The 13,730-nt window shown below is 42.6% G+C and overlaps 1 protein-coding gene across 1 annotated transcript in view; it reads right to left on the bottom strand.

The window, feature by feature from the left end:
* Positions 1 to 13,730, bottom strand: part of LOC308096441 (metabotropic glutamate receptor 6-like) — a gene marked incomplete at both ends in the record, with an annotated part of 38,727 nt that overhangs the window by 7,353 nt on the left and 17,644 nt on the right. The window contains 5 exons of the mRNA XM_080443863.1: positions 1,471 to 1,735; positions 3,632 to 3,754; positions 4,996 to 5,135; positions 11,421 to 11,624; positions 12,337 to 12,477. Coding sequence (XP_080299989.1) covers positions 1,471 to 1,735; positions 3,632 to 3,754; positions 4,996 to 5,135; positions 11,421 to 11,624; positions 12,337 to 12,477 — 873 coding nt within the window. The remainder of the gene's footprint in view (positions 1 to 1,470; positions 1,736 to 3,631; positions 3,755 to 4,995; positions 5,136 to 11,420; positions 11,625 to 12,336; positions 12,478 to 13,730) is intronic.

Raw genomic sequence — 13,730 nt, 5'->3', positions numbered from 1 at the left:
GAGCATGCAGAGATCTGAGAATTAAGTGTAATGCATTCAGCTTTCTTAGCCCTTGTTAGAACTCTAGCTTCTGCATTCTGGATGAGCTGTAGTCGTCTGACAGCGTTTTTGTGGAGGCCTGAAAAAAGACCATTTACAGTAGGCTGACTTAGTAAAGATAAAGGAAGGTTTTTCTTTAAAAAATTAAAAGAGGGAAAAAAAGAAACATTAAACCTGGTTTCCTTTTCCAGAAAAAGGGAAACATGAATCTGGTTAAAATAGTTTGATGTCTACCGGGGGTAGCATGATAAATGGTCATGTATGTCCATCAGTGGTGGAAAAAGTACTCAGGTGTTTTACCTGAGTAAAAGTACAAAAGTATTGGTATCAAAATGTACTTAAAGTACCAAAAGTAAAAGTACTGAAATGTTTGAAAATAGCAGATCTACAAGCTCCACAACGCGTTGCGGTGCGACGCACTGTGAGATTGTAGATCGGCTATTTCCAAATAGCCTATGTATAAAATAGGGCTAAAGGGGTAAATGTATGTTTTATAATATAATAATTGATAATTGCAAAGTAACTAGTAACTGAAGTTTTCAAATAATTGTAGTGGAGTAAAAGTACAATATTTGCCTCTGAGATGTAGTGGAGTAGAAGTAAAAGTACTGGAAATTGGAAATACTCAAGTAAAGTGCAAATACCTAAAAATGTTACTTAAGTACAGTACTTAAGTAAATCTACTTAGTTACTTTCCACCACTGATGTCCATACACCGTTTTTTAAAATCGTTTTTAAGCATGAAAGTGTTGGGAAAACACCCCGGCTAATGAACTCTCAAAACAACGCTTTCGCCCCTTACTTCACACTTCACACTTACTTCACACTTACATCCATGGGTCCAGTAGAACCAAATAGAAATATACATATTGTACATGTCCTTGTACTGTTGTTGGAGGATCACATACTGTACATACTGTATTGTCTCCTATTGGGAATAATCACTATAACAACATTTCTCCTGTTGTACAGTGATGCTGAAATGAAGTAAAAGCGATGAGAAGTACTGTACTACGTGCCTGCAGTTGTTTTGTATCTCAGCCACTGTTCTAGAAACTAACTTAAAAGTCCTCAGACATTTCAGGATGCAGAGATCTCCGATCATCTGGCAACGCAAGACTAGTTGTAGTAGCAGCAGTATTAGTAGTATTAGCATTAGTAGTAGCATTATTATTATTATTATTATTAATATTAGCAGTAATAGCAGCGGTTTTAGTAGTAGTAGTAGTAGTAGTATAGTAGTAGCAGTAGTAACAGCAGTGTTATTATTATTGGTTGTAGTGGTAAAAACATTAGTAGTAGCAGTAGATGTAGTAGATTAGCAGTATATTATTATTATTATTATTATTATTATTAGACATAGTAGTGTTGGTAGCAGTAGAAGAAGCATTAGTAGTAATAACAGTTAATAGTAGCAGTAGTAGTACCTACCTGTTAATAGTACATAACTCAGTTCTCTCCCTGATGCTCTAACGATGGGTGTGTCGTTGTACTTCATGAATGTGATGACCACACAGGATGTGGCGATGATTCCTAATATGGCCAAGAAGGCGGGGACTATGGCCCAGGGGGAGTGCCATTCCAGCTTGATGATTGGTGTTGGTCGGCAAGAGGTCCGGTTGAGGGAGGGGCGCATATCAAACGGACAGCTCTCACATGTAAACTCATCTACCTGGTACTGGTAACCATCACATAACTGGGAGAGGGACATAGAAGGCATAATGGGAAGCATATCGTCGCTATCGGTCAGAAACCTTGAAATCGACGTCCGTATTTCAAGGATTTCCAGAGCGACGATATATTGTAGGTGTGACACAGAATTAAAATGTTTTATCTGTCTGTATGCAAATGACTAGTCTTAAAGAGACATAAAGGTGGCCGCACACACTAGTAGCCCAAGTGCCAATCTTTTATTATGGACGCAGAGAAATAGAAACCAACGTTTCGGCAGACAACTGCCTTCTTCTTTTTTTTTATCCCGCGATTTTTGTAACCCATTTTTTTCACCCGGTGCCAATTTCCTAAGTGATCCTGGGCGCTACACCAGCCCTACACCAGCGCTACACCAGTCCCTCACAGCCTAGGGAGGTCAGGGCCGAGCTCATGCTTCCTTCAATGCATGAGAGCCAACTGACCTTCTTGTCACCTGACAGGGGGGAGTTTCCCTGGTAGGACGTAGCGCGTGGAAGGAACACGTTATTCAAACCAGTTCCCTTCCCCTCCATCAGGCGCCCCGGCTGTCATGGGGGAGGCGGTATAGTGACCAGGATTACTACATGTTTTTGTGAGGGTATTAACTACCCTAGGAGATTGATTGATTGATTGAAATTTTTATTAGGCAAAAGAATGTAAAACAACACAGTTACATTTATAATGCTTTTGTCTAAAAGGTCCGGCCAAAAAAGTCCTTGCGGACTTGTTTCCGTTGGGGTCCTTGAGTTAATTTCATAGACATATATAGTAGCAACCAAACAGTTCAAAAATCAACATGAAAATACAGATAATACAGAAAAAATACCACTATGTACAAAAAAAAGCATTTAAAAAATATATGTAAAAAAAAAAGGGGGGGGGGGGAGCATGGAAAAATAAAAATTATATACAAAAAAAAAGCATGAGGAAATACAAAATATGTACAAAAGGAGGAGGGGGGGGGTCGTCTGTCTACAGGGAAACTGGTACTAGCTCCTCTTTCGGCCTCCAGAAAGATGGGTTTTTAGGGCTGTTTTGAATGAGCCCAGCGAACTGCATTTTTTGAGGGATGGGGTTAGACTATTCCATTCCTTGGTGGCTGTGCTATAGAAGGAGAATTTGCCCATGTTTGTTTTATGGGTGGGTGGTACCAGATTGTTGTTTACGCTCCCTCTAGTTTCGTGGCTGTGGGTGTCAGCCCACAGCCACGAGACACGGGGAGAACCATGAGCCATGAGACACGGGGAGAACATGCAAACTCCACACAGAGTAGGCCCTTTCACCAACCCCACCTAGGGTATGGGCGCTGATGACGCGGAGGAGAAGACACGCCCCCAGCGCCCACAGCGTCCCCGGCGGGAATCGAACCCAGGACCTTCTAGCTGTGAGGCGACAGCGCTACCGACTGCGCCACCGTGCCCCTAACTGCCTTCTTCTGGGTATCCCTTTTCAGGTTATCCCTTCTTCAGGGTATCCCTGGGGCGTGGCCATCCCTAAAGTATCCCTGAAGAAGAAAGTTGTCTGCCGAAACGTTGGTGTCTATTTCTCTGCGTTCATCATAAAAGATTAGCACTTGTGCTACTTTATGTCTCTTGAAGACAAGTCATTTGGATTCTTCTATACATTTATGGAGATGTTTTTGTTTTTGTCTCATTCCTGCCGGTCGCATCCTTGCCAGTCATCAAATTATTGGCTAAGGAATGTGACAAAAACAAAAAATCTCCATGAATTCAAGGCTTCATGGGGTGTGTAATTGTGGCCATTGACCATGTCCTCTGGGAAACACAAAGTTGTGTGTGTGTGTGTGTGTGTGTGTGTGTGTGTGTGTGTGTGTGTGTGTGTGTGTGTGTGTGTGTGTGTGTGTGTGTGTGTGTGTGTGTGTGTGTGTGTGTGTGCGTACCTCACAGTGCCAACAGCAGGGAACTCCTTTCACCATTTTCTTACGTTCTCCAGGAGAACAGGGGAAGCTACACACAGAACCTGGAATCTCCTTTTCTCCACCTGACCACTGCATCTCCTCTACCTAAAGTAGAACACAAGCAGAACCTAAAGGAACACTTAAAGAAGGAGATAAGAATAAAGACATATATATACATACATACACATACATATACAGTATGTTAGAGACATGCTCCTGCCAGTGTGACCTTGACAGTGTCCTCTAAATGCAGAGGGGATCAATAAATATAACATTGAAGTGTTTGTGGGAACAAGCTAAATCATTCTTCGTTCTGAAGAAATTAGCCATAATAATAACACTTTACTCATGTAGTGCAGTCAAAATAAATAATTAGGTTTTACCTTCTTCAATCAAAGGACAGTTTGTGCTACAGAAATTATATTAGTCTCTCTGATAGAGTAAATGTGAAATATAAAGAGAGACACGCACGCACGCACGCACGCGCGCACGCACGCACGCACGCACGCACGCACGCACGCACGCACGCACGCACGCACGCACGCACGCACGCACGCACGCACGCACGCGCGCGCGCGCGCGCGCACACACACACACACACACACACACACACACACACACACACACACACACACACACACACACACACACACACACACAGGGCCTTAATCACGAAACAAAATATTCACAGAAGAAAACTGGGAGTACGGTCATTTCCACGCAAAGCAAGACATTTCTCAATTTGAGCGGAGGCTAGGATCAAATCATGTATGCTAGTTTTCAATTTAGCGTGGACTTGACTTACATACTGTAGTAAATCTGTCTGGGTCATATAAATATTATTAGAACATTTTTGGTGTAATTTGCTGGTAAGTCTTTCTCTTTCCAGGTGCCTGACACCTTTCGCAAAATATTTATGTCCTCTCCACAATACTCCTCTGACAATATTGTGAATGTAGCTCTCAAATACATATTGGAGACCTTTCTACTGTCTACTTCTCTTTAATATTTCAGAACTATTGTGACAGGCGTAGCAACAGTAACCAAGGGGGGTTGGAGTTTCTGTTTTTGAGGTCAGAAAAGTTTCTCATCTTGGATGTATTTACACGTCTCAATGTCATAAACTCTAGGGGTGAGGCCTCTGAACCAAGAATATTTAAGGCTGTGATATTTAAATGACGATTGTTTTCAGTCGCCACATTCATCAGCTCATTCATCAGATCATTCTTATATTGTAATTGGTGAGATACGACCATTTCATAAACCACACGTGACGCCTGTCTTGGATCTGTGTCGGTTTCTATTATTGATACGTAATGAGGGCCACTATCTTTTCCTTAACTTACATTCAGTCTCAGGTGGTTGGTCCACTGTCCAATGACATGGTAGCCGGGATGACTGTGATTGGTCATCTGAAACTGAAAGATGTCATAACGACCAGGAGCATCTCCATTTTCATTGAACACAACACTTGTTCCTGCACTGCCTACACACACACACACACACACACACACACACACACACACACACACACACACACACACACACACACACACACACACACACACACACACACACACACACACACACACACACACACACACACACACACACACACACACACATGAAGACAAGAGAGGAGAAGAACAGTTATTTTTTTGTGTCTCACTGTGCATTTATAGACACATTATTCGGCGACATGATGACAAATGCTGAGGTGTAAACTACGACAGGAGTTCCAGCAGTGTCTAGACTGTAGCTACTGCTAGTCTACCCTCGGGCGACTGATTGCCTCGTCACTCAAGGGTCCTTCTGGTCGATCGACACGGTCACGACTTTTTTCTGTTCTGGCCCCACAGTGGTGGAATGAACTTCCCACTGATGTCAGGACAGCAGAGTCACTGCCCATCTTTCACCGCAGGCTGAAAACCCACCTCTTCAGGAAACACTACCCTTCCTCTTTGCCTGCCTTACTTGTTGTTAACTAGTTGTACGAACGCTTGTTTTATTGTTGTACTATTTAATTGGATCTTGTTTAGTCGACACACTTTTTGTATTAGCTCGTGCTCATTTGATTTAGCTATTTTGTCTCATCTGTTTAAGAAAGTAGGTAGCTGATATATTGCACTTTTACCTTAGCGCTAGGTATACTCTTGGTTGCTTGTTTTTGCAGGAAATGCACTTAAGACTTCTGGTGATTAGTAGTTTCGTTCCCTACCTATGTTGAATGCACTTATTGTAAGTCACTTTGGATAAAAGCGTCTGCTAAATGACTGTAATGTAATGTAATGTAATGTAATGTAATGTCTAGAAGCTGTTACAATTAGCCATCTATCACACGTTAAGGTAATACAGGCTAATCTTTTTTATTTATTTGATAGTGACAGTGAGACAGGAATGGTGGGAGAGAGAGAGAGAGAGAGAGAGAGAGAGAGAGAGAGAGAGAGAGAGAGAGAGAGAGAGAGAGAGAGAGAGAGAGAGAGGGACATGGAGTAAATAGCCTCAGGTTGGGTTTGAACCCAGACCATCTGTGGGAAGGAGAGAGAGACTTAATTAATCCCCAGGTGGGAAATTCTGGCAGCATGACACAAAATAAAAAATAAGCAAGGGACAATACAAACAACACTCTCCTTCCCAAATTACACACATGTACTCACTCACTCACACACTCACTCACTCACTCACTCACACACTCACTCACTCACTCACTCACACACACACACTCACTCACACACTCACTCACTCACACACTCACTCACACACTCACTCACTCACTCGCAAACAAACCTTCACATCACCGCAAACAAACTATATCATTAGCCAAGCTCTTAACAGAGAAATATTTATTAAACATGTGCAATATCTACAGTATCTGTTAATTCCAGGAATCTCTGCACAGTATACAGTATGTATGCCCTTCACATTGAAATGGAAAGGATGAGCGGATCTCCACACACACACACACACACACACACACACACACACACACACACACACACACACACACACACACACACACACACACACACACAAATGTGTGAAGTTTACCATATTCTGATTCTTATATATATATCAATTAATTACTAATACATTACATAACACTACTATTATTGTATTATATTAATATTGTTACAGAATGTGTTGTAAAATACAATATTTAAAAAAATCTAATCAAATACAGATTACAACTAGAAAGGTCAGGTAGGATAGTGTGGGGCAGCAATGTTCGGAATTCGCCAATCAGGCTGGAATGTGAAAAATCAGGCGGATCGGACGGATCCGTCTTGATCAGTTGACTATAGAGATGTGTACCGATTTGTGTGATGTTTGGATCAAATCTGAAGGAGTAATATAAATAAATGAGTTTTATATAAGTTGGCCTCCTGGTGGCCTATAATAGGGCAATGTTGAAAATGTAGTGCAAATGTGCGTGCAAAGTTTCACCGCAATCGGACGCTACGTTCATGATTTGCAACAATTTGTTCAAAACGGGCCACTCCTGCAAACTTTAGATGTCAATCTTAGCCAATCAGGATGGAATATGAAAAATCTAACAGATCCGACTTGATCACATGACTATAGAGATCATGTCTACCGATTTGCGTGAAATTTGGATAAAATGAGTAATATCAAAACATTTGTTTTATATAAGTCGGCCTCCTGGTGGCGCTATAAAAGGCAGATGGTTTTTCCCTGACCTCTAGGGAGTGCACATACAAAGTTTTACATATCGGCATGTTATAGCGACACCATGAGGCTGATTTGAAAATGTTCAAGTGGCATTTCTTCCTCGGCATAGTGGGAATGTGCGTGCAAAATTTCACGGAAATTGCAAGCTGTGTTCATGATTTGAGGCATTTTGTTCAAAACGGAGCACTCCTGCAAACTTTGGAAGCCATCGGGATGGAATATGAAAAATCTGAAAGACGTTTTGTGTAATGACTATAAAGATACTGTGTACCGATTCGCGTGACGTTTGGGCAAAATCTGTAGGAGTACTGTAAAAAAATGTGTTTTGCAAAAAGCGGCCTCCTGGTGGCGCTATAACAGGCCCATGTGAAAAATTTGGGGCAAAGGTTCTGAATTGGCATCCAGGGAGTGTGTGTGCACAGTTTCGCTGCGATTAAGCCAACGGTGCCGGAGAATACCTGTTCACAGACGGACACACACGGACGGACGGACGGACGGACGGACGGACGGACGGACGGACGGACGGACGGACGGACGGACGGACGGACGGACGGACGGACGGACGGACGGACACACACACACACACACACACACACACACACACACACACACACGGACGGACGGACTCTCTCGCCATGCCTTTCGGCCTGGCGGAGACAATTACAGGTATAGTCCCAACAGCTCATTTGATCACATCAACGCAGACTGCTACTATTCAGGTCCATGTCATGTCCAGGTCATAAATGGTTGTGTACTTTCCACATTCATGTTGAAAAAACATTCCTTGTTGACTCATTGGGGTTGAGGAATGGAGAGTTCAGTGAAAGGATCCAAACCAGGCAGCCACCATAAGGTAGTGATGAAATGACACCTTGTCACATGCAGTTACAAAAGTGGATATATTTGGCCTCACCCGTCCTCTCTCCTCTGGAACAGGTCTGGAGTACAAGATGAACCATTGCAACTTTACAGTATGTAACACTTCATGGCTGTCGGCTGGAATCCTTGTATATCCACTTTAGTTACTTTTCAGCTAATCTCTCAAGAACAGATTCTGCTCTGCGTTTGAATCTGTCGGTAGCCGTGTTGACAACCCGTGCGCATTGGTTTCAAGTGGGCGTGCCTTCAGATCAGGAAGCAGGCCGCGCTTTACCCAATCAAATGTAGTGGCCGGGATTCACGTGTCCGTCGATCCTTCCCTACTCGAAACAAACCGAAACTAATTTAACAATAGCGTCCGCGGAGCAGACACAACCACGGAAAGATATTCACCTTTTAACTTGCTCTTTCATCATACAAACAAGTGGGCTTATAACCAAAACGATCCATGTTTTCTGGGAGAAGTGGTGTTAGTGTTCCGTGTAGAAATATTGTTAGTGGGAATGAAAACATAGTCGCACCACCGGAAGTGATGCGCTGAAGGCAGACCAAAACCCCGGTTTCCTTGCGCACGGGTGCTACGTCAACTTCCTCCCAGAGCCAACTGAGATAGTCAAAAACAGCAGAGGGCGCTGTTTTTCCTTTTCATTTGGCGCTGTATGAAAAAGTAGGGCATTCATTTACAAATTCAAAAAAAGGGCGAAAAAGTTGATTTATGAAGATACAAGGTTTCTGTCCGACACATGAGACACCTACTGTGGTTCTGTTCTTTGCCCTTTGCGGAGCTTTATGCACATACATGAGGACATGTGGTGTGGTGACCCAAGCTTTATTATTCTCTGAAAGAAAGGAAAAACAGTGGTATTTCAGTATAAAATCTTTCTCATCTATTAATAGCTGCATATGAAAAGATGACAATATAAAAAGCTTACCTGGACATCCTGCTGTCTCAGTTGCTACTGTCAAAAATGACATTTGCTTCATCCTCACTTGATGCTTTTTAGGGAATCATTCAGTGGTTAAGGTGGAGGATTTTCATGTTCTGTATGTTCTGTCCATGACATGATGTCCTGCATGACCCCGTCAGGGGTTTATTTTGCAATCATGTCTGGCTCGCTCTACATTATCCAACTTAGTACACAGCTACTTGTGAATGAAATCAATAGTATGGCACAAAGTATTGATTTTACTATTAGCTTACAAGCTTCCGAAAAAAGAAAACAGTCCTTGAGCCCACTAGAACTGCATCAATAGCAACATACAGAGACAGAGACAGAGGCAGGCCACTGTTATTCAGAAATAACAGACTGCAGAAGTCCTTAATTGACCATTCAGAATTGGTTATTTATTCAAACAAACAATAGATATTCACACTACACCTCCCACACCCTTTATTGCTCCTCTTTCTCCCAGAGAGCTTTACTCTTCATTCTCTCAAGTCTAACCTCTCTCTCTCATACACTCTTCTCTCCTGTCCTCAACGCTCCTATTCTCGGCTCTCTCCCCACCCCTCTCCCTTTGTGGTTTTGCCAGATGTTTCACTTCAATTATTCAAACCCAGAGAATAACACACCCTTTGCAACCTCAGAACAAACTGTGTGTGTGTGTGTGTGTGTGTGTGTGTGTGTGTGTGTGTGTGTGTGTGTGTGTGTGTGTGTGTGCGTGCGTGCGTGCGTGCGTGCGTGCGTGCGTGCGTGTGTGTGTGTGTGTGTGTATGTGTGTGTGCGTGCATGCGTCTGTGTGCAAATGCATGCGTGCGTGCATGCGTGCATGTGTATGTGTGTGCATCTGTCTGTCAAGAGAGATGGAGACAGAAGGAGTGTGACAGAGAAAGAAAGAGAGATACAGAAAGACAGAGACAGCTAGTCACTGATTGCTGTAGTCTTCAATGTTTTCTCCCCATTTCAGGCAACAGTCTTCATAAAAAATGGATCCCCTGCTCTAAACATAGTACATTCCATCCAAACTACAGCTTCCTGCAAACAGGAACAACGGGAACTACTGTCTATGTGGTTTAATGGTCAGAGGTTTAGATGTATCAACAATCTACTTCTGTACAACAGGAGATCAATTTTGAAGTAATTTATATGTACCATAAAAGTAGATTATTTTACAATTCAACTACTAGCCTGAATTCACATTATCATGTGTCTTCTGCAGACCGGTCTTGCCCCAAGCACTTGGTGGGTGTCTTGCAGAAACCAAAAAGTGGAAGAGCCAATCAGGCATTTAGGGCTTGAGCGTCTTGCTCAGGGACACCTCGACACATTGCCAGGACTGGGAATATAACCTGGGACCTTCTGCTTCCCAGACGGGCTGCTCTCTACCCATTCAGCTATGGCCACAATCCGCTTAAATGATCTATTAACGCAAGGCGCAAACTGCATCAGAGTGTCGGGTCCCATTACCTTTAAGAAGCAGCTGTGCCTTCATCATAGCGCAATGGCATTTAAACAATGGTTTTGGACTAGACGCAAACTGCTGAGGGAGCAGCATTAATTGATATAATGATGTCAGAAGACGGGGGTAAACAAAAGCTCTCTGCTCGCCAACACCGAAACATCACATGGAAATGAGGTGTCCAAACGCAGTGGCTGTGCTGCTAAAGTCAGAATCACTATACGGTCAGAATCACGGTGACCTCATACCCAAGAGACATCTGCGATATCTTGACGTATCAACTTAACATCGTCGTTATCAGTTAGAGTTAGGTTATCTTTTTAACTGAATTATTAAAGCATGACAGAGATGCTGCGGGAACACACTGTTCCCTACAGAGACAGATGGAGGCTATGGATTAATGACATTCTTACATGACAAGAGGTGTTCAAACACATGTTCTATCAGCAATAAAATAGACAGGCTACTTAAGGAAACGTATCTCTTTTTCCTCTGCTTTCTCTCCCTCTCTCTCTCCTTACCGCTTGTCTTTGGAGACGCATAACAGCGGCACCTTTTTTGTTTTAATTGTTATTAATAGGATTAATAAAGAATCAAGTGCTTGAAAAAACTTGTATGTGCCGTTTGAGCACAAAAAGTATGTACATATGGCAAAGCACACTCGCCATATAATATGGATAATGTTGCCCAGTTCATTAATTATTTTCTCACCCTCAATGCAGATATCAAAATAAATCGGATCATTGATTGCATACCGATATGCTTATAAAATAAGTGTTACATGCAAATTGTAAATTCTCACCATTGAAGCTGACACTCCTGATGTAGTCGAGAAGCAGCGGTCCCTCTACAGGGTCCATCTTGGTGCAAATAACGCCCGGTGAACCAGGGCAAAGGTCAGAGTGCATGTTGTGGATGGCATGAGCCATGGCATAGACAGCATCTATCACAAACTGCACTTTACCTTCCTGTTCATAAGGTGAATCTATACCTATCCTCTCATTTCCTGGAGAGACAGACAGACAGACAGACAGACAGACAGACAGACAGACAGACAGACAGACAGACAGACAGACAGACAGACAGACAGACAGACAGACAGACAGACAGAGACGTGTACATGGAAAACAGAGAAATATAATTTAGCTAAAGTAATAATAATCTCTATTATTTTAGCACTTTGTAAAAAACAATTTCAGTGAATTACAGGCAGCAGACAAAAAAGTGTAATGATGCAAAATAGATAAAAGCAGCAATAACATGGCATAAACAATGAACAAGTAAAATCAGTCAAAATAGAACAAAATAAATAAATACAATTACAGTAAAAAAGGTTAAACACAAACATAGTTTAAAAAGAATAAAACGTCTATATTTAGGACTGTCATTAACTACAGCAATTCTTAGTTGACCAATAGTGAAGGATTTTATGGACTAATTGATTAGTTGATTTCATCGACAAACCTACAAATAGAATGTTTGCCTTTACAAATCTCATACTTAGTAGAAATGTGCTTATTAATTTTCAGGAAATTAACTCAGCATGGTGACAAATCGTCTACCAATTCTTAAAATTAATTTAATTCACAACAATTATAACCGATAAATCAGCTAATCGACTATGAGGGGGCAGCCCTAAAGGAGAGAGCTACCTTAAGAGACAGTTCATAAAAGAGCAGCAAGAGAAAGAGACAGGTATTCAGACAGGCAGGTCCTACCTGTACATTTCTTCCTCTCTGGTTCCAGTTTCATTCCTGCTCTTGTCAGTTTACAGCGAAAGTCATCCTCCCAAAACTCAGCAAACCAAATATTCCTTCTGTTGTTTTCCAGAGATCTAGTCGTGAAGTACTGATCAAACCCTACACACAGACACAGACACAGACACGCACGCACGCACGCACGCACACACACAGGCACACACACAGGCACACGCGCGCACACACACACACACACACACACACACACACACACACACACACACACACACACACACACACACACATTAATATGTGGCTGTAATAATATGTGAGTGTCTATGGCTGGTTGCACTTCCTACTATGACATGACATCCATTTTGCAGGGAGTTTGCATTTTTGCCACAAGCTATAGGGCTCTGTAGCTGTGGTAGCGGCTCCATAGACCTGATGAATGGCCAGGCTTTATTGGTTGTTGGTTGGTTGTCAGGGTGACTTTGGTAGAAGTGTGTGATTTGGCTCTGCTGTGTGCTCTCTTCTTCAGTAGTGTGCTGGGCCTGCATGGTCTTGAGGCTATGCTATACACACAATGCCAGAGAGAGACTTGGCTCAATGCTGCAAAGTTATAAAGGATTTGAAAAGAGAGCAAGCAGTTGACTCAGCCAGACTGGGCTATATAGATGGCACACTGCGATTATAATCCTGTGGTCTCATCAATTGTGTCGGCAAGAACCCACAGTAGCACTCAGTGTGGTACAGTGACAGAACTACTGTTATGCACAGAGCCTATTACACCAGGGCGCATTACCTGTCAGGTCTAAACACTTCAAGATAGGATCCTGCTTACATTGTGATCCATTGAGCCAGACCATATGCAATGGTAGCCTGGCTTGCAATGAGTTTGAATCACAGTGAGGTGTTAACAGCTATTGGAATTCCGACAGTTCTTCAAATGAAAGCCACATGTCAGAGTGGCGGAAAAAGAGTTCTTGAAGTGTTCTTTTCTGATTATGGCATTGTTGTGAAACGACTGAGCCTTCGCCTACACTTTATGTACACTCTGTGAAAGCCGCTCCAAGCAAACTCGGAGAGCCCACTCGGCTCCTCCACCCGGCTCCTCCAAAAAGCAATTTACCAATTGGGACAAAACTATTTCCGGGTGAAGCTGGAGGACCGAGTGTGAGTGAGCGAGTGAGCAGAGATTTGGGGTATTGGAATTTGGCTTTAGTGTTATGTGCTCTACCAGGTGAGCCACTAGGGTCAGATTTGAACCGGAGTCCTCAGGCTCAGGACTATATGGTCTGTCTGTTCACTGCCACTAACTGGCTGAGCTACCTGGCACCTCTCCTTTACTAAATTATGAATCTCCATCTTTTATCACTGGTTTCTATAAGAAAATGTATCATAGACTGAAACAA

This window comes from Gymnoscopelus braueri, assembly GCF_963280865.1.
Source record: "Gymnoscopelus braueri genome assembly, chromosome: 12".
Lineage (NCBI taxonomy): Eukaryota > Metazoa > Chordata > Actinopteri > Myctophiformes > Myctophidae > Gymnoscopelus > Gymnoscopelus braueri.
Note: the sequence above shows the minus strand (reverse complement) of the source record. Positions and strands in the feature narration are given on the sequence as shown.